The 22542-nt window shown below is 40.3% G+C and overlaps 1 protein-coding gene across 1 annotated transcript in view; it reads right to left on the bottom strand.

The window, feature by feature from the left end:
* The window catches only part of ITPR2 (inositol 1,4,5-trisphosphate receptor type 2), a 248309-nt gene that overhangs the window by 137137 nt on the left and 88630 nt on the right, over positions 1-22542 (bottom strand). The window contains exons 24-32 of the mRNA XM_066319661.1: positions 15514-15707; positions 13120-13252; positions 12159-12216; positions 10509-10674; positions 8407-8580; positions 3682-3771; positions 3379-3504; positions 2182-2304; positions 502-702 (exon numbers count right to left, since the gene is read on the bottom strand). Coding sequence (XP_066175758.1) covers positions 502-702; positions 2182-2304; positions 3379-3504; positions 3682-3771; positions 8407-8580; positions 10509-10674; positions 12159-12216; positions 13120-13252; positions 15514-15707 — 1265 coding nt within the window. The remainder of the gene's footprint in view (positions 1-501; positions 703-2181; positions 2305-3378; positions 3505-3681; positions 3772-8406; positions 8581-10508; positions 10675-12158; positions 12217-13119; positions 13253-15513; positions 15708-22542) is intronic.

Raw genomic sequence — 22542 nt, 5'->3', positions numbered from 1 at the left:
AATCCAGCTAGTTAAAGCTAGAGCAGCTCTACTGACCCTCACAGAAATGCTCTGAAATAAAACAAAACCCCCCAAAACCAGCAGAAACTAGGATTTAGATTGATACATGCCAAAAAAAGGGTCTACAACACTATTTAGACAAATCCATAGAGGTAAGAGTCTCTTGTATGGCAAACTCATGCCACAAGAGTGGATAAAAGGGATCCTAAATTACATTACAGGAAAATGAAGGTTTATGTAACTCTGAGATTTCCATGCTACATCATCTACAAATAGACATCTCTGTATCACCATGCTAACACTCATGTTTTCTTTCTAGTAGTTATACAGATGGCCTTACAAAATTAGATCAAACTCCCCAAAACGTCTGCTAAAATATTCATTATTTGTGACGCCGCTTAAAATTCTGAAGCGAGGATGCCATTATATCTCATTGGTATCAAGAGCAGGAAAAACAGCCTCAAAAATCTCAAGTGATTAACATGTGAAGACTTTGCCTACCTCTGTCATTACCATGTCCTGGCACTTCTTCACGTATTTGCCATCTGCCTTGACGATGGTCTGCAGGAATCGCAGGTACTCCACGTGCCGGCCGTGGGTCTCGATGCAGTGCACAAAGTGCTGCACCACCCTCTCGCTGATCTCATTGCACAGGAGGTAATTATTCATGAAGATGTGCCTCATGGTCTCAGCTTCCAGGAGCTGAACAGATCAAAAACAGCCTCATGAGCACAGCAGATCTGCTTTGAGATTGAGAGAGGCATGGGATTCTCGAGTAGAGGAAGGCTCACTGGTAAAGGAAAACTGGAGAAATCTTTTTCAGTGATCTCAAGGTCCAGCTTCCAGTTTTATGGGGATTTCTCCACACTTCCCTATGAGTACAAACAGTCCTAAAGGGGGCATAAACCAAACCTATGTCTCTGTGGAAGGTGAACACACACACACACACACACATACACACTACACTGCTAGAGCACTCTGCAGGAGCTTTGGAATACGAGATACCTGGGACCACACTGGCCTCACTCACCATCAAACCTTGCAATGAGGCCACCAAATGAGATGATGAGCTGCTCTGGGGCTCACAGAGGAGGCATTTCTAGCAGGCAAGTCCCTGCACATGCAGCCTGATGGTCTCAAAGAGAATGTCTCTTTTGACATTAACTCCAGAGGGAGCCTAGGGCTGTGTATCCATGAGCAGCATGGAACAAGAGGAACAGATCTGGAGAAAGAAGGGATGCTGTTGAGGACACAGCACCCAGACTCTGAATTCTTGGGGCTTTTGCTCTAGGTTGGTCCCTTGGGTTAAAGGCTCTTGAGGGTCAGGTGTGCTCCTAGAGTATACGTGTCTGTTTAGTGTCATCTGAATAGGAATCCACATCAAGTTTGCCCCACAATGTGCACAAAAGCACAGTAAGTGAGATGGATGATCAGGAAATCAGCTTCAAAAGAACAGAAATACAAGTGCAAGCTGGCTCCACACTTGGTACTTGTGGGATGTGATGGAATCTGGGCTCTGGTCCCCACTGTGGTCAGCTCAGAGCTGTTCACTAGTGTCACAAAAGAGCATATATAAAAAACAGAATAATGGTTCCTAATGTGTACAGGCCAGGGTCTGCAATCTTCAAACTCACAACTCCCAATAAAAGCATGGTTTGCTCAGTAGATCCAATGAGCAAGTGTCATTCTATATGAATATGTCTGTAAACACACACAAATATATACAAAGGGGTTGTGATAAAAAGGTGTATCGTAAAGATGATTTAATAGAAGGTCAGACTTTAGATCAGTTGAATCAAATGGGAGCATCCTCAACAAAAATGTATGGATCTGATTCTGTTGTCACACAGGGTTTATGACAGCAGTCACAGTATATTCTACCTTAACTTTACAGTCCATCAGTGAGTGAGTCAGGATGAATAAAATCAAAGTCAAGTTCAACACAGTGATGTGACACACATTCATAGACCCTTCGAGTAAACCCCACAGCTTTTTTTGTTTTTCACTTTTAAAATGGCAACATTAAGGCAAATTACACAAAAAGCAACGCTAAGGGAAATGAGAGAGGAGAGGGGATGGGAGGCATAATTTGGTGAAATTATTTATTTAGCACTGGGATGTTTCAGCAAACACCCAAATTTAATTCCAATTATCATATTCTATTTCAAATTAAATACTTACCCCTGGAGTTAAGAACAAGTTGAGATTTTTGTGGAGGAGAACTTGATTCTGAGGGTTTCCTCGACAGAAATTCTGAAGAAAAGTGTGGGCTAGATTCATAACTTCATTCATCTTTTCATCACTCTGCAGGAAGAAAGGACAAACAAAATCAGCTGGTTATACCTAAACATACTTGTTAAAACCATACAACATCAATTTGGTCAGGAATAAATTAATTCTCCTGAGCCTTTATAGGGCAGGAATTCTCCCTGTGGCAAAAGTAACTGACATAGTTTCCTTGAGAGTCCATTGGCAGCTGTACCTTACTGTGAATCAATTTCACCATAGGGAATCACAGGTAGGAGCATAAAATCAAAGTAAGATTTCTTCATGTGTGGTTATAATTTCCTAGTTTAAAAAAGTGCTAAGGTGCTTGATTTAGAAAAAAGCAAAACAAACCAAAAATGTCTCTCCACATTAGTTTTAAGCTTTGGCAAAGGCTTGGCTTTTCTCTAGCTACATACAGAAACAGATGTATGTGTGCACGTGTTCATACACATACTCCCACACAAATATATCTCTAGTTTCATCCCCATTTTATATTCCTCTCATGTAGTATCCTAAGTACAATTTGATGAACCACCTGTATGGGCAAGCACTATTTTACTGATGACAGCTGAACCCAGTGTCTGTAATATGGCATGCAGGAAAACATAGCCCAGCAGAAGTTTTACCTCCTCTCAGTGATTCCTAAAAGATCTAGAAAGATGTACTCTTTCAAAGCCTATCTAGTTCATTCATTTCTATGCTCAGTTCCACCAAATCAGTACCAAGTAACTTTATCTTGTGAAAAAAAATGGCAAGTGGAACTAGGTTAGAGATGTCCACATAAAAGCAAAGAATTTATTTCAGATTTGATCCGTGAAAGCTTTTGGCCCTAAGGTTTGCCTGCTTCAGGAATGGGTACAGGAATGACAGCACTGTGACATCCAGGTACCCAAGGCGATAAATACTAAATTTTAAATAAAACCGTGCAGGCAGCTATTAAACTGAGCCCGAACTCACTATTCTTAAGGTAGAAAGTGATATCATCATTTCATGTTTGTACCATAGCTAACAGTTCAGTTTTTAAAAAACCTTTCCATTGATTCTTTGGCCTGCCAAGGCCTTTCCCTTCCCTGAGTTCATGTTCTCTACCACTAAAATTAGGAAAATAACCTTTTCATAGGGGATCTGCAGAAGGTCCAAGACTACCAAGTGGGCACCCATATTTTTCAGTAAACGCTGCTGTTGATTCCGACATTTTTTATTCTGAACACAAAGTTTGCTGAGTCGAATCAAAATCTATAAATTAAAAAAAAACAAACAAACAACAAAACAAACAAATAAATAAGCATGCAAGCAAGAATAGAAACCAGCCAAGTCACACAAAACCAAACAAAGACACTTTCTTTTAAAATAATTACTAAATCTACTAATCAAACAGATAAATTAAACGAGTTTCATGGCAGATATACTAACCTCTTTAACAATATTGTAGTTATTGCTTTTAATGCTGTCTATCTGAGGTTTTTTGGTCCCATCCTGTATTGGGCTCAAGATATTTGATTCCTGTAATAAAGAACACATGACAAGTGGAGATTTATTGCAATTTCCTTGACATGAATTAATCGTATTTAATAGCAGCAAGTGGCAAAGTATTACAGCAGCTCACAAGGAATTGATATAACACAGATAATAAAGACTCATTTATTCTTTATCCAGTGAGTGACAAGATTAACAGTCAACTCCTTCCTTTGCTTTAAATTTCCAATGTAATTTGAGGCAATTACTCTATGTCTTCATGCTTCTGATCATTCTGAAATATCCCTAAATTGCAGACTAGGCACACGAAGGAATTTAAAAACTGAGAGAAGATGGACCAGAAGTGTATTTCAGTAGTGACCACATGTTCCAAAAACCTGTAATACAGCTGGAAAGATTACAAAATCTGTGTATGTGAACACTAAAATATCTGGAGAAAGAGCTTAAGACAACCTCAACAGTTAAGCAGGGTGGAGTTCTCAACAGCACAGGAACAAGCAGCATGTGGAAATTAGAGATGTTCCTCCCACAGAGGGGATGCTTCTGCCTGTATCTCTGGATGATGCAGGAAAAGATTTAAAAACAAACAGGAGCCATATGTTAAACTGCAGCATCAAGGCATGATGCTGTATGCTCTGGGCCCTGGCTCCTGGAAAGCCCCAGCTGGGTATGATAAATAAGAGAAATGAAGTCAGCAAGGAACTGCCAACACCCACGCACCTTTCCATGCATATCTCTCAATCAAAACATGGGAGAACATGTACACAAATACTGCCACTAAGAATACTGGCAGTGTTGGGGGTTTTTCTGCTGTCAGCTGTGGTAAGCCTTTCTTAACAGGAAACAAAATTAAATTGAAATACTGGACTTAGAATGCTGAAATTATAAAGCATGAAAAAAATCTCTAGCAGATCTTGAGATGGACTCACAGTATGACCACAAGGGTGTAATCCAGTGTAATAGCATTAGAAAAAAAAAAAAAAAAGAAGAAACAGGTGTACTTTTGAGTTTCATTGTGTCCTCAAACTTCTTACTGTTTTAGAAAAGAGAAACACAGTAAAACAAACATATCCACGTCAAGCTGAATGTTTATACGTCCTGAAACCTCTCTCTGAACTTTCTTAGATGATGGTGAAGTTCAGGAGTTCTGTAAATCCCATCTGGTCCTAATTTCCAGTGAGGTAAGAACAGCTGCACCATTTGGCCATGGAAGCTGTTTATAAGTGTCAGCACTGCTGTTCAGTGCTGATCTATGTAACAAGAGCAGATTTTATTTGTTTAGGTTTGTTAGTATGCAGGCTGCTGTCTCTCTAGCTGTTTGAATCAATACTTTGGGAGATGTTTCAGGCTTTTTGCTATAATTAACTACCCTCCTCTGTTCTGGGATTGTGGGTTAACCAAGATTAATTTACCTGTTAGTTTTATCAGCATTCTTCCTTCCTCAAAGTAGTTTTATAATCCATGTAAACTGTATGTCTTATCTGGAAGTACTGATCAGCATTAAACTGCTGAATCTATCCTTTCTCTTAATAAAATAAACAATTGTTTATTGAACCCATAAGAATATGCCAGGGATGTAGTTACCAAGAGATAATCACACCACTGGGATACCAAAGACACTCAGTTGCATATCTGGCCTCATTACGCCCCATGATAGACATTCCCTGTCACACTTTTCCACAGGGGACAGGCAGGCACAGAGATCTCAGTGAGAAAGGTTCTCACCTGAGTACCCAACTTTAGGAAATTATATTTTCTGAAGGAGACTATTTCCTCTATCCATAAAATTCCTGGAATAACACTCTGCATCAGTCTTAGATCCTTTCTTCCAGATTCCAGCATTCAGTCTGAGCAGTTCCTCACCACTGCCCAGTCTCCCTCACCCCAGCACAACAGCAGTGCAGGGCACATGTCAGTGTCCCCACGGCACAGCTTTGCCCTCCACAGGCTGAATTTCCTTAGCAGGGGAATGAGGGACATACACAGAATTCTCAGTTCACAGCTTCAACCTATACATGATGTTTGTTCAAATATTCCCAGAACCAAAGCAAGGTGCCACAGACCAGAAAAGAAAGGAAGTCAGGGAACACTGGGTGCTTAGAGATGCTGAAAGGTTAGACCACTTGAAACCTCACTGAACTTTCTCAGCAGATGGAAAAGATGAGGAACTCCCTAAATGCCACCTTAAAGTCCTTTCACTGAGCCTGTTTCTCTTCCTCAGAGCTGTGTTTCTGATGCTACACCACCAAAACCTCCTCCAGGAACAAGACAATAAAAATCACACTTTCCATGGTCTGTGGTATCTACACAGACCCAGAACACCCTTCCTAGAGAGAAACAAGTGTTCAGGCTTTATCTGATTTCCCCTTCTCAAGCAGAGCTTTTATGTGAGCTCGGTTTCAGCATTTCTTCCTAAGCCAATGGGTGTCTCATTTATGTCCAACCTAACTCGAAGTACTCTTTCCAACTCTGATCTCCAGTCCCTATCAAGACAGTCCTGCATGGATGTAAGTTTTACCATTTTTCCTGTGGAGAACTCTGGATACTTTTATAAGAATTAGGTCTTTTTTCTACAAATCCCATCTCTGGAGTCATATGACTTAAAAAAAAAAAAAAGGCCCACAGGTTATGACAGTGAGGTGAAAACAATTATCTAGGAAGACTCAAGCAAAAAATTAATTGGTATTTTTAAACTCTTATGCACATCTTTCAACAGACCTCATGTGACAACAGAAACTCGGGCTTAACACAAGAATGTTCTGGAATGTCATTTAAGTCCTTGTGCACACTTTAATGTTGTTTGGGAAAAATTAAACACGGGCAATTGAGGCATATTCTCTAAAGACCGAGAGGTTCATCCAGCTCTGAATACCCAGTATCCATTCCAAGGAAGCATGGATCTCATGGGATTTTTATCTGCTTAAAGCTAGCCACCTGCTTCACACATTGTAAATCATGCCCAGCATCACACCTCCTACATCTGATTTAAGACCTCAGAGAGAGTACTGACTATCTAATGTTACTTTTTTTCCAGGTAAAAAAACACCTCTTCACTGTTAAAGAAGAATTTAGCAGGGAAAAAAAAAAAAAAAAGATGGACAAGATTCTGAGCTATTGTAACCTGGCACAGCTCTCAGGGAATTACCAGCAGATTACGTATTACTGCTCTGATACAATAATCTCTCTGATCTGCCAGAGATAATATTGTGCATCTACCGAAGCACTGCTAATCCATACAGACCCACAGGTGCCTCATGGGAAAAAAACACTCAAAATATCCCATTGAGAAGTGCCCCTGGTTCAAACACATTGTTTTGCCCCCTTTTCCTGGAGTTTCTTTGCTATCAAGGCTACCCATGGGAAATAAATTACACTCTAAAAATGTACTTTAGCTAAAAAACCTTGTCATTCTGATGCAATTTTGTTTTCTGTTTCCCTATTATCTTTTCAATTATTAAATATATAAAGGAACATTTTATTTTCTACTAGAGCTGTGATTGAGGAAAGAAGGAAATACTACATACTTAAGCAACTCCAACTCCAGATTCCTCCCTCATTTTGACACCACGAAAGATGTGGTATCAGAACATCAAGCTAAGATAGATCAGAGAAGGAGTAGGACCTACACTGTTGCAAGAATTTGGAATTCTTCCTTGAAGTGTTGGATTTGACCCTGCATGAAGCTACAAAAAATCTTCTTTCCCATCTAAAAGGCCACGTGTGTGTCACAGATATTTGCAGGCATCCTCTCTCTTCTCCATGGCTCCAGCTTTTCCCTAATGTGTGGCCTTCACAGTGCTGTATAATCTCTACTTGGCTTTCTGCTTCCCTGGGGACTTCCTTACCCATCTTTCTTGGCACAAGGAAAGAGAACAAGGAAAATGCTTTGTCAGAAATCACAGCTGTTCATCTCACCCCACTTACTCTGATGAAAAGGGAAAAGTGGGAATAAATGTTGGTGGAAAAGCCTGCTCTATCTACTCTTATGACATAAACCTCAATCACAGCAACACTTTGTGTTTTCTTAAAAGCTCATGCTGGAGTTAAATGATTAAATGGTGACCTCAGTTTGCACTGAAAAGTAAAATAAAAAAAAAGTCCAAAAAATGAAATCTAAAAAAAAAATAAAATTAAAAAAATAATAATGAAAGAGGTCTTCATGGTCCTAGATTCAAGTTCTACATCAAGTAGTATAGAATATTAAAAGAGTATATCCTGAGAAAGTGGTAGGACAAGGGCCAAAGAGATTAAAATATTAGATCACCTACAAAATCTCAACATTCTTAGGTCAGTCTTGTGTGGTGAAGAATGGAATTACTTTTGATGTTTGAAAACATGGGTTTGATTGTGCTCTTCTCCCTTAGCTGCAGGACACTGTCTACTCCTCTTTTCTTCCAGCAAGTCAATCCAACTGCCAGCACACAATTCCGAGATTATTTCCAGAGTGCAGCTGCACACTGTGACTTGCACCCACAAATTCATACCATTGAATGCATTGATAACACAGGTGTTATTTCCTTTTCTGTCAGTTCCTAAAGCTCAGCCAGAATACTTCAAATTCTCACTTTGCCACTTTGCTTAACCAGACCACAACTTTGCAGTTGCTCATAAAACTACCTATCAATATCGAAACAGTTCTGAAAGCAAAGGCTTTAAACCCACCTCCATTGGCTCTTCTCCTCCTTTGGTTTGATTGTCGCCCACCTCTCCACTCTCATAATTGCTGCTCTTCTCAACCCACAATTCGGATTTTTCTACAGTCAGACGTAGCTGGTCAAGATCAGCCTTGATTTGCTTGTAGTTATCCACATCTTGATTGGACACCAGCAACTGAACCTGGAAATGAAGAAAATTGTAAAGCGGTTACAGCAGTAGCACCAGCACTTATGGCTGGGTAATTTGCTTGACAGTTCCCATTCTAAGCCTCTTTTTTCAGGTGCCTTTTGCAACCTTCCCTGTGTAATTGAAACATGGGACACACAGGCTTTTAGCCCTCATTCCTCAAAAACCTTTAGCAGAGCCAGAGGCTGTAGTTGCCCAAAACAGGAAAATTACAACATTCACAACATCCTCTCACCTTGAATACACTGCAAAACATTTTCAGCACAGGCAGATTTACAGGCTCTTGAGTTCTGTGCAGAGTGAGCTCTGATGCACTGATCATGATCCTCATGGCATTAAACAATACAGTTACACACTATTAAAGTAATAGTTAGAAACAGCTACTGTTTCAGCACTCTACTTCAGAAGAAAAAGGAAAAAAAAGGATGGTATGACAAGGGATCGGGACGTCCAAAGAAAAGTCAGAATGGCCAGAACCTTTAATTATCTCCTACACCACCACAATCAAATATTGAAAAACAACAGACTTTCACACTGTTAGGCCAGCTTAGAAAAACTTCTCTGAATATAGCTGACAAACTGACTTTCAGGTTCATGGAATTTCTCACCATCTGAGTGGTTGCCACTTATTAAGATTAATCTCATTTTTTTTCCTTTTTCTGTACTGCTCACATTATCTGGGTTTTTTCACTGTTATGTGTAGTTCTTGATTTAGCATGACCTACACATTTTCTTTCTTTGTAAGACTCTCTGTTCTCCCAAGATTATTAATGAAGATAATATGCCAAAAAACTATCAGCAATCTTTACAGTAAATTAATAAACACTATTAAGAAATCATACTCATGTAAAAAATGAAGGTCACTGACAACGCTGATAGAGATGGTGTTTTTAAAACTACATTACATCCAGGCAAATATTCACTACTTTGTAATATAAAGTTTTCATCACAGTCATCTCTCTTGGCTTGGCAAAATCTTCTTATTTTACAGAATTTATGAATGCTGCTCAACTGCAGCCATTCTTATTCCATGTGCTCTACAGTCTTTTTTGTTTATTTCTCCATTAGCCTTTTCCATCCCTCACAAAAACACCTTAAGCAAATCAGTTCGTGCTTACCTGGGAATAACAGCTATTTATGCAACTAACCAGCACAGCCTAACTTTAAATACCTGGTGGGAGGCCATTATGCTGCACAACAAAAACATTAAACAAAAGCTTTTCAGGTCTTTATCATTCATCTGTTTGCACAGGAGAGAAACCTCCCCACCTTACATAACGATGAGACAACACGCTACCCAGCTCCTGAAATAAGCATCAGATGTTCTTATCAACATATGTTACAAAGGGTTACGTAACAGAGGCATCTCTGTGGTGCAGCCCCATGACATCAGATCTCCCCATCCTAATCCAGGGACACATGGAGTCTGCACATGCACTGCTATCAGAGGGACAGGATAAAAGCTGAAAACAGGCTTGGCTCTATCCCTGCCTTCCTGCTGTTTGGGCACAGCTGTATCAGGCAGGGGAGCCCTGTGCAATGACACCTGAATTAGAATTAGAAGCACCAGGTGAATAACAACAATACCTGGCCTGAGTGGCCCTGAAGAGAGGGAAGTCTCACTGCTGATATGGGAACACTGTTTGCCAAACATGAGGCACTGGCTCTGTCCCTGAGGGATCCTTGTGAGAGGCTCACCACAGACTTATGTTTTCCCTAACGGATGCAGTGCCAGAAATAACAATTTCTAGGGGCACAGAACTATAATATACAGCAGCACATATGGCCAAAGAAGTCTGCTGATACTTGTCCTCTGAGGCAGTAACACTGTCATGCAACGGACAGCAACTCAAGTAGCAGAGCAGCCTTTGGAAAGGCTCCCTGAGCTCAGTTTCCTGGGATAACCCTCAGCCCACCCATACCTGTTTGAAGGCTTGCAGAACTTCTGCTCTCTGGCTGAAGTGCTTGAACAGCAGGTGCAGAGCCCCTGAGAGAAGTGGGGGGTAGTCGTGCATGATCAAGTGAATGAGGACCCGTAAAAAAGTTCTGCCCCCTTCATCATCAAGCTGAACTGCATTCTTCTCCTTTCTGCAGCAGAAATGGGGGGGGGGGGGGGCAGGACCAAATAAAGTAAATAGGAAAAAATAAAAGCTCTTGAGATAAACATGCCTCTATACACAATCTTCACTTGACAGAGCTCTTAAAATTCAAATCAAATATGCTGCAGGAAGGAAATTATAAATGTCTTTAACATATTTTATAATGACTTCTATCCTACAGTTACTGCAGCAATCTTGTAGCAGAATGGACACCATGGAGCAGAAGTAAGTATCTATGAAATGTGTCAAACATTGTGATTAAAATCTATATTGTAAATCATTCATTTATGTCGTGGATAAGTTGAGCCAGGCTCATCCCCAATCCAAATTAAATGAAGTAAACTGCATTTCGTCAGAGATTAATTTGACCCTTTCCTTTTCATTCCTTCCCTTTTCAGCTGCTATTAAAATTTCATTTAAGTAAAAATAAGATCAAAAATAGGAAGAATTGCCAAAAGCATCATATTTCTGGAATCATATTCATAATGTGGAATGGCAGAAAGCAGATTTACACTTAACATATCAAAGCAGAAATAATGTTTCCAAGAAACCATTCAGTCTCTCTGTTCATTTTAAAGATGCAGATGCCAAGGGCTGTATGTTGTTTTACATTATGGGAGTTCAGGAGAGGCCTGGAGGCATTGCTTGTGCTGGTAAAGATTGAGAACGCATGAGGGACTGAGAGAGGAAAGATCACAGTGCCCACATTGCAGATCCTTCTCCTTAGCTCCAAGAAAAACTATAAAGTCTACGGCCTAAATGGAATTAACTTTTACTGGTATAATTATAATTACACCCGTAAAATTAAACCAATATAGTGATAATGGTAATAACTATCCAGTGTGAGTGTTTTCCATGGGTTATTTTTTGCTGTTCACAGTGTAGCTGAAATCCCTTCCAAAACTCTGCAAGCATAAATTGTGATTTACAGGCCTCTGGTGGACCAGGAGATGATGGCAAGTAGCCCACTCCTGATGTGAGGAGCCACAGAAGAGATTACTGTTGACACAATTTTGCCAAGGGGTTTGAACACCAAGTGCAATGACAAGGAAATTTGGGGCTGTAGCCATAAGACACACCAGAAAAAGAGTAGTTTTTCAGCACCCATGTGAAGCATTATAAGATAAATAGAAAATCAGGGTGGTTTAGCCCAGTACACCTGTACACCATTCCCCAGCTGCCTTTGGGAACAGGACAAAAACTTTCTACCAACTCTCTTACAACTAAAAGGGTGGTTGGTCATAGCCCAATCCTACAGCCATCCAGGCCAGCTGGGCTGTTTGCTTGATTGAAATCCAGGTCTTTCCTGTCACATTTCTATTTGAATATGGCCTATGCAATTAACAAGCAGGCAAAGGAAGAGAAAGGGCTATAAAAACAAGCACAGAATGACCAGAGATTGGCCATGAGAAATACTGACGTTAACAAAAAGATATATAAATATATAGAGAGGTAAAACTTCAGAGAATATACCTGCCAGCAAACATGGTTTCAGCCTGAGCTGCAATTTCATCTATGTCAGGAACAATTGCTGGGAAAAAAATCAGATGAAAAAAATTAAAATAAAAAAATAATAATAAATTTTTAAAAAAGGTAAATTATCATCTTTAATCTGCAAAGCAAAATGGAATTCTGTTCCTTTTTAAAGCAGATGGTATCAAGTAAAGGTCTAACTAGTCATTCCCCAACTACGCAAAATTTGCTTTTTGCAAGAGTAGCAGAGAGCAAACAGGATATGGGGCAGAGTTAAATTGTGTATTACTGTTCCTGAGAAAGAGAATTGTAGTGATGAACCAAAGCCACACAGTACAAGGAGCTGTACTAGCCACCAGCAGTGACCCATAAATGACACAGATTGTCAGACTTCTATGCTTTTTTTTATGTGAGCAAACCCCAACAAAGCGTATGCAGGAACTTTAGAATATTTACCATAAACCCAGTTATTTACCACACTGTCATTTTGCTTTAGAATGGCTTTAATATAACTTATTACTTAAGACTTTAGTCCTCCTGTGTTATACATATGCCCACCTCCAACTAGATCAATTCTCCTTTACTTGCAAGTGTTCACACAGACCTTTTGAGCACTTCTGTGTGCATGGGAAGGCTCCCTGGAAATCCAAATCATTCCTGTACCACGTTCACCTCACTTAAACCTGTTCTCATCCATCCCCAACCATTCTCCACTTGTCACCATGCAGTATTTTGGGAAGAGCACAAATAAAAGAACAAAATATCATGGTGGGGAAAGAGGAGTCACTTTTCTGTTAGGGGAGGACAGCCCAGCAAAAAAATATTTGTGGAATTCCTTAAAATGTTTAGTTTTTCACGAGCTTTTCAACTTGCAGCAGCCTGTGTCTTTCTGCTGCAGTTGAGCTCAGTGTTTGCAGTCGCCTACCCAGAATTTGCAGTGAAAGAAAATAGCAAGGTTTACCTGAGGCAGTCCCTGGCGTGTCAGGTGGGGATGATGTAGAGCAGTCAACATTTTCAGTGTTTTCCCCAAACTCTCTCTTATAGATAGACAGCATGTAGGATATTCTGTAGTCCAGTCTAACACTGAGAATAAACTACAAGAAAAAAAAAAAAAAGTAAAGGAAATTAATTTAAGTCTACTATGAAAAAACAATCCATTACATTACATTCTCCAGTTTTCTGTGATTCCTTTCTTTACCCTGCCCATCCTGAACTCTGCCCTATGGATTGCTGAGCACCACTGGCTGTGTCCAGGGGCTCCAACATGCTGTCTTGTCCTCACTGCCTGCGAGCCAGATCAGAACCTTCAAACCCACACTAACATCAATTATTTCATATTTCAGCTGGAATTCCCATGCCCCATGGAGTGGAATAGAGAGCAAGCATAACAGGCTCAAGACTCATGCTCTCAGATGCCTGAAAAATGCCTTTTTGTTCCCCAGCTGTGAAACTGGAAACTCACAGAGGAAAAATCCTAATTCAGACCTGGAAGTGCTGCTTTTATATTGGAATAGTGAGGAAAATAACTAGGCTGGAAGCATTAGTATCAAATTAAGGGCTGACACTTATACACAGGGAGGCTTCTTACCCACAGGAAATGCAAGCACATAATCAAATACCTTTAAGATCATTTAACATATTTTACAATCAGTGGGGATGAAAGACATATGCTGAGGTGATTTGAAAAGTGACTTAGCAAATGGTGCCAACCTGTTTCTTTGATCCACAGCTAAAGCCAAACATGCTTCCCAGACCCCCTGCAACAGGATTGGTCTATTTTGGTTCCATGATTAAGTTGCCCCAGAATTGCACAAGCAAGATTTTTAAAAATAAAAATTTCCCAAGTCCATGCACGGTCGACTAAGTCTATCAGAGCATCTGTTTAATTCTGGCTGAGGGCAGAATACAAATCATAAGTTAAGTTAAACAGTCTTTACTTAAAGCAATAGGAAGATATGTTGAGAATTAAATTACTATAAACTAAGAAATAGTTGTGAGAATAGAATAGCTTTAATCACAATTGTACTTGCTATGCCTGTTGGCACAATAAATCTAAAATATTCTTACTAGCCATTGAGGCTAGTTAACACCATAATGAAAGGTAACATGATTTAAATTAATCCTTCTTCATTGCATTTTAAATGAAACTGAATTGTTTTGTATTTCTTGTGGGCTAGAATCATATATATGCACATTTACTGGCATTCATCCAGCATATGACCACTTGCTTAGCTGAAGTAATTTGACCATGTGACTAATTCTTAGCTAACAAACCACAGATTAAGTAAGAAATTAGGATTAAGTGCTCTTCAATCCTGAGTGCTCTTGCAATGAATGTGCTGTGAAAAATGAACGGCTGAGACAAAATGTGATTCCCTCAGGGAATGCACAGGACAAGGTCCTGGAATCATCCTCCTAGGCGCCAGCCAGTAAAGCAGGACAGTATGGAGAGAAATCAGTCATAAAAACAAGGAAAATGAAAAGCAGTATGTGTGAATGGTATTATTTAGGTCGTATAATTTCATAACACTCTGTCTTCCCCTGTAAGTTTCGAAGTAAAGGAACCAAAGAATGCAGTATTGAGTGTATTCTAACAATTGATAGCCTTTCAGATGACATGTAATTAGAGTAATCTAAATAATTTATGAGCAGTCAGAACAAATGGAATCCTTCAAACGTGACATTGGTACCAACAAATCCAGAAAATTTATAGAAAACACTGAAACATTCCTTCAGGACCTTAGCATTGCAGAAACTGGGATTCGATACACAGGGCAAGCGTGTGCCACTTGACTGCTTAACAGCACAAAGTGAAAACTGCATCTCAGGAGGCAGGCTGGTGTCACACAGCTTGTCAGGTCAGCTGGGAGGAATCACAGCAGCCCACAGACTGTTCTCAGCCCAAGAGTGGAAATCTGAAATGCATTAAATGCACCACAGAAGTGCTCAGCCTCACACAACCTCAGCGGGGCAAGGGCAAATTCTGCCCTTCATCCAACTACCGCAACAGAGGGGTCAAATGCTTAAATCAAAATGAGTGTGAAAGAAACTAGAAACAGACAAGCTGTCTTCAGGAAACATTTGTGAGGCAGATTAGAGGACAAGTTCTATCGTTGCAGTTACAGTGAGAAAGTTTCTGCAGCATCCTGTTCCTTCAAAGATGAAGTTGGTACAACGGGTGAAGACCCCAGCTGTCAAGTAGTTCACACAGAGGACTACCCTTCCTCATATCAAGGAGTTATTTCTACAATGAGCAGCCCAGTGAATAGTGAGAATGTAGGTAACTGAACTGGCAATTATGTGAGTAAAGAACCGTGAAATGACTGCTGTGTAATATGCCACCCCTCATTATTACCTGCAAAATCTCAATGATTTTCAGTTTGGTGTCCATTACGATCACATCTTCACTGTCTGCAGTGCTGGCTTGTTTGCTTGGGTGAATGCTTGGCTGTATGTCAGGGGTACTGATGGGAAATACAGACCCTCTGCTCAGCACCATTTGGGTCATCATCTCTCCTACCCCATGGATGGTCCTCATGACATTGTTCCCTGTGCATTAAACAAAAACATAGACATATTTCCTAGGACTAAAGCACATTTACAATGCTATATATCACACATACACCCCTGTTGCCAGACCCCTTTCCAGTCTCAAGAGGCATATTGAGAAAGAAGCCCTCAGTTCCTGAGTTCATTCGAATTACCCAATTAGGCAAAATTTTCTACACTGATTTTCCAAGATATCATTTCTTACAGGTCAACAGATGGTAAAAATGCCAAAATATTTCCAGAGTTCTGTTAACATGCTCAATAAATGATAAAAAGCAGAACTAAAGAAATCTCACCCATTTCTTTGCCTGAAGGTATATTATCCACATCTAAGATAATTTCTTAAAGAGGTTTATTTAACCTGTTTTAAGAATATCTGCAAATTGAGTGTTGCATATCCAGTATTATAGAGCACCCCTAGGCAAGCGATTCCAGTACCTGACTATTTATATCATTAGAAAAAATTTATTGGCATTTTATTAATACCATCTATTGCTGCAATTTGGAGACACATGGGAGGAGTTTTATATGTCACACTGAAAGAGAGTAAAGATATGAGGTTGTGCCAGTCTGATTAATCTCTTTGTGTGGTTCAAATGAGATGCCACAAATGAGATGCCAACTGACACAACCAGCCAACCATTCTCCTTCAAAAAAGAGTTCCAGGAGAATGCCAGGCTTGAAGGCTGTCCTGAAGGCCAAACTGGTATCTATAATTACAGTGCCTTTTGTAAGTTATTCATGAGGTAAAAAATTATTTTACACTTATGTGGTAAAACCTTTATCCAGGTTGCAATGGTACACTGCAAAATCTACCAAGAAATACCATCTGTTCCCACGGATTATACTGGTCTTTATAGTGAATTTTGATGTGAAAAGCAACTCAGTGAATCAGTGACTTCCTTGCAAAGGTGGGACAAGAAATTTTGAGAATATTGTGCTACCTGCCTACATGAATTAGTTTCCTTTCTTGCAAAGCACAGATAGGAATGGATGGAGGAAGGGAAAGGAATGACAGTATCCCTTAACAGCAAGAGTGCCAGGACCTAGGCTACTAAAGGCAAAGAAAAGAATGAGGAAATACAGCTTTGCTGAGAGAAGCCTGAATAGTTCTAGTCTGTCCTTCAGTACACTTTAATCACCATGCCATGGCCAAGCTTTACTCACACTGAAGAAACCATCTTCCCAGATAATCTGCTGTAAAAAGCCAAGGCTGGATTTTATTTTGTTGGCAAAATCCTCCTCTTATTCCATTCTTTTTTCAATCCATATAGCTCAACTACAATGTGTATGGAAAGAGGATGCCTTTAGCCCTGACTTTAAAAGAGAAACACACAAAGAGGGTGCTTTTTCAAAGTGAATGAGGCAGATTAGTGTCAGGTTTGAGGTCCCATTCAGCATCTGGTCTGGTGTGCAATCACTCTGAATCAGTCTTTTGAAAATAATACTTCAAGTCCCTACAAAAGAGAGGGGGGAAATGTACTTCTGATTTAGCTTGATGTTAGGGGAAAAAACCTAGAAGTCAAACTGTGGGCTGGAACCTCACATTAGGCAGGCACAGAAAGTTCTAACTGCTTACACATGCATAAAGCAAATAAAATCATCACTAATACCCTTCATGATACAAAATTTAAATGGTGTATTTTCCTTTCAAATCAAGTAAAACAGTGTGGGAATAGCATGGGATGCATACCTCTCTCCAAATCCTTTCTCCCAGTGTGTTAAACAAGTATTTGTTGTATTGACCACCATTCAGTGTACCTGTGCAAAGCTACAGTACTACATGGAGGACCTTCAACCCTTAAAGTACCTCCAGTTAAACCAACATTTTGCATCTTCTTCATCTTCAAACACTGAAGTAAATGAAATCCATTTCATTCTGTCCTAATGCTGGCAGATAACCCCACGACAAGACCTGTAGCTTGGGCAGCTGCATCATGGCCTGAAATACCCCTGCCACACACCTCAGTCGAGAAGTCATCATCATCTCTCCCAATATTGTTTCAAAATCCCTTTTGCTCAGTTGTGCAGAGGGAAATAAAAATAGAAGGCATTTGGAAAGCTCAGGAATTCTTTAAAAACAAACTTCAGTCAACAGGGCTAGTGATAAGGAAACCACTTAGGTCTAAGACAAGTCCAGAAGATATTCTTCTCAAAAACAAGATACAACTGCAGTTTGTCCCAAATGAGGAAGAAGAATTCCACTTTGTCTTGAGAAGTTCCTACTCACCTTTAAAGATTGAAATCTACTCGGTGTAAAGCTAACAAAAAATTTAGTGTCTTTTGGACAAGATATCAGACATCTTAGGTGGACCTCATGTCCCCGGAGAAAGAAAGCTGGGATTTTGCCCAGACCATATCTTGCTTATTTCTCAGCTATTATTGGGGTGCAGCTAGGGCATGGCAGGGAATGGGATTCAGCTCCTTTTGTGAAAAAGGAATTAGTCACTGTCTCTGCATTTCAGGATGACCTCCATAAATGAGAAGACCACTTTTTCCACCTCTAAGGAAGGACAGTGAGAGACCTGCAATAGGAAAGACTCTGAGGCAGTCAGCCAATGATACTGGAGCCTAGAAAAGCATCTAGGAATAAAAAGAAATTAGGTGACTGCTGTCCTTTCCTGTTACCCACAGAACACAAGTGGCACAAACCAGTGTGAGGCAGCTATGAAGCTGCTTCTCAACAGTATCAGCAATAAGGACAAACCCTCTGTCCACAGCATTCCTTCACTCTTGACCTTAATGCAACTGATCTCAAAAGATAAAGGTGGGAAAGTGAAGGAGGATTAAGGGGGTACTTCTTATCCCTGCCATTTCAAACAGCATTTCATTAATGCATAGGAAAGGATTTTAGTACGAGAAAAGTCTACTTAATCCAGTTCAGTATTTACAGCTGAAATGGGTAGTGATTCAATACTGCATTATTTCTGTCAATAACAGCAGGAAGACAAGGCGTCATCTTGGAGAACTTTTTAACCAGCTGCCTGATGCTGACTATAATTTTCAACAGAGAGAACATTCCCAGAGTTAAAATGCTGCAGCAACTGGAGCATTTCTTCTCAATAAAGTTATTTCACCAACTATGTTTTGCAGGGTGCTGATGAAATGCAACCCTCTTCAAGGAGCAGACAGTAGTCAGGCAGCATATTCATGGAGGGCAGTGAAGCAGCTGATGTGTCTCAACACTGAGAGGAGCTGCTCTACTTTGTGAAAGAAGCCATGGAGATCTTTCATGTACAGAGGGAATGGGCAGCAGCTTCTCTTCCAAAAGATCTCCCAGTAATCAGCACTAGTGATGCTCAGCATTGTCTGTCCAGCCTTGGAAGCCTGGACCATGTTAAGCGTGGATTTAAATCTGTCAGTCACAGCACAAGGTGCCAGCAGCACTCTTGCCTGAACACAGTTATCCCAGCAGGGAAGGGTGTGCTTCCCTGAGGTAAGGCACGCAGAAAGGTTACTGCAGCTGAAAAAGGGACTGGCTCTTGGTCAGTTAAGCCTGCAACAATGCAAGACAAAATACACTGGCTCAATAAAAGAGATTTAAGTTCTTAACACATGTGCACACAATGACGAAAATAAGGGAGCTCTGGTCTTAGTCACATCTCCAAAGTGCTTCCTGAATTCCAATGACCAAGGAAAAATTAACTTACCGCCTCAGCTAGTTAACTGAGATAAATCAGGAGAGAGAGCAAGTAGATGTGAATCCTGATTACTTTTATGTGCACTTTGCTAGAGATAAGTGAAGAGAAGCCTGAGCTGTGCCTCCATATGGTACTGCCACCCTTAACCTGCTGACCTCGTCTTTGGCTGTTTTCTTTGAGGTCAAGGTACTAACATTTATATATGGCTGTGAAGCGTGGCAGGGAGAGAACAGTCCTTGCAATGTTGTGAGGTGCTAATGTGTGCAACCAACCACTTCTCTCAGCAGCAAACTGCTGCAAAGTGCTCAGACCAACAGAGGAAAAGAACATGAGGAAATCTCCTTGAATCTTTTTCCAATTTTCCCTTCTTCTCTGTTCGTCCCTCTGCCAAGACAAGTCAGATGCCAAAAGCCTTCCATAAGCAGTGGACCCATTAGAAATGTCTCCTATTGAATGTACAGTCTCAACAAGATTAGTCAATGGAAGAGTGAATTCACTATGCACAAGTGGTAATTTAAAGGAGCTGCAGATTGACAGACACTGAAAGAAGAGGAAAGAAGAGAATGCTTGTCATGTTTTGAATAGACAACTGTGCATCTCCTTTTCATTACTTTTTATTACAGTGATCACAACTTCCTAATGAGTATCAGTTTCTGTCACAAAACTGTAGCACATAATCTCATACAATTTGGCACGATTGACAACACAGCGGCCTCTCTGAGAAGAAAGGCTTTTCAGAGGAGTCAATTATGGGAAAAAAATAACAACCACCCAAGTAATCGAAACACTGGATAATTTGACACTTCATTTTCCACATAAACATATTTTCTTGATAAGTCATTTACTGGTTGCAAAAATTCTAAAAGCAGAATATAAAAGTAAACAACAATCTGCTATGCAATACTGTATGGATGATAAGTGACAAAATACCGTATTCAGTAAGAAAAACAACTGTCAGAGGCAGCTGGCAATTCGTGCCTTTTCTTCCAATTGTTCCCAGCCCATTGCTATGGAGCATCCCCAATTTGCTCTTCATGGCCCACAGAGTTTTGGATATTTCATACACAGTGCAAAGAACTGTGCAGAAGCTGAGGGTGAATAGTCAGTGGAAGCCTCAAAGGATGGCAGATACCTTTATAGCCAGCAGTCCTCTGCTCCACAGAAATCTCCAAGATGCCAGGGAACCAACATGCAGCCTTGTTTATTTAAAAATTACCTACGGGCACCTGATCTGGTCCCTAGTTTCAATGAGGGGACAAAGCCTGCTCTTACTATCATTGCTGTTCAGTCTTCCCACAGTGCTCATCTCTCTACACAGAAATTTTACATGTGCCCATATTTTCAAAAGGATTTTAACACCCAGCAGCTTTCATTAGGAACTGGATCCGTTGGATGCCTGATGCTTCTGGAAATTAAGTACCTGAATTGGAGTTGCCACATAGAATCACAGACTGATTTGAGTTGCAAGGGACCTTAAAGACCACACAGTTCCAATCCCTTTGCCAGGGAAAGAGCCACCTTCCACCACGTTTCTTAGAGCCTTATCCAGCTTTGCCTGGCACAATTCCAGGAATGGGGCAGCCACAGCTTCTCTGGTCAACCTGTGCCAGGGCCTCACCACCCTCACAGGGAACAATTTCTTCCTAATATCCCATCTAAACCTTCTCTCTGTCAGTCTGAAATCATTCTCCTTGTCCTGACACTTCATGCCTTTGGAGTAAATAGTCCCTCTCCATCTTTCTTGTAGGTTTCCTTCAGGTACTGAAAGATTTGACCAGATCTTCAGGAAATCTGTTAATGATCAGAAAAGACAAATGTATGTGCATCCACTACCCCAACAACCTTCATTAACCTGCCCATAAAAATCAAATATATTATTCAATCTTGCTTACAAAAAAAAAAAAAAAAAAAAAAAAAAAAAAAAAAAAAAAAAAAAAAAAAAAGAGGCAGGAGCAAGAAATCAAAGGCTTTACAAAAATATGACGATTCTTACATGGTCTATGTACCTATTAAGTTATAGAAACAACTCTCTGATGTCATCAAGCCTGAGCATGCTTTTGATTAGGACACTGACACTTCAGCCAAAATCAGCACACAGGACCTTATCTCAACCCATGTGTCAGTGCAGGTACATTCAACCAGGTTTTAAGGCAGTATTCACAACAGCAGAACTCCCAATATCCTTGGCTTTGGGGATTTCAGTGAGATTTACACTGTTGCTCCACTGAAAGCTTCCCAAATAAAGTTTTGGTGCAATCCTAAAGCACACAACACCACCAGTCCTCGGGGATCCTCAGTCAGGGAACCACGTGTGCACCAGTGTCTAAATACCAAGGGCAAGATTAAGAATCCAATGGCAGCTTCAGCTCTAAATTTCTTTGCTGATTTGGCAACATTACTTCATGCAATTTAATTTTTCTGCATGAAAAGTTACAGCCATTTTAAGGACATATAATAACAACACTTCACTACCTAAAGGAACACATTTTATTTCAAACTCTTTAGAGCTGTATGTTATTTGCCAGAAGCATTAAAGCCTTACAGCTCTGTTTGTGAAAGAGGTATTAATTTTTACAGGTTTTCTACAGAATTTGTTCATAAAGACTTCAGAACCTACCATAAACAGGCCAAGAATCACACTTTATGTCTTCATTAAACCATTTTTCATCACTCAATAACTAGCTGACCTCAGGTAAGACTTATAGAAAACCTAACGCCTGGCATTAAGGACACATGGTGAGGTATCACTTCCATATTTTATAGTCCTCAGAAGTAATGAGGCAAAACAAAGGGAAAAACTTACAGTAGGCCATGCACGTACATTTGCTACCCAACCCCTGAGTGAATCTGGCCTCTCCAGCCTCCACTTCACCACAAACCCTCCCATTTTTATATACAAACTCTCAGCTGTCCAGCCGTAGTGAAACTCCAGAAAACTTCACTTTCTTCTGACATTCTGCAGGCTCTGGACTTATTGCCTATCCCCAAAACCACAAAGCAGTGTCAAGCATGGCTTTCATGCCACAGACATTAGTCCAAGGAAAAATTACATACATCAGCATGCTGGCCTTGAGGGTAAAAAGCACCATGGGAATCAAGCCTCCTAGCTGAGTTACATCTGTAAGACAGATATTGATTCCTAGAAGAGCAATGGTCTCTAGAATCCCATTAATGCACAGGTCTTATAATGAGGG

The sequence above is a fragment of the Sylvia atricapilla genome, chromosome 5, assembly GCF_009819655.1.
Source record: "Sylvia atricapilla isolate bSylAtr1 chromosome 5, bSylAtr1.pri, whole genome shotgun sequence".
Classification (NCBI taxonomy): Eukaryota; Metazoa; Chordata; class Aves; order Passeriformes; family Sylviidae; genus Sylvia; species Sylvia atricapilla.
The sequence above is the reverse complement of the archived record's forward strand: the minus strand, read 5'-3'. Positions and strand labels throughout refer to the sequence as shown.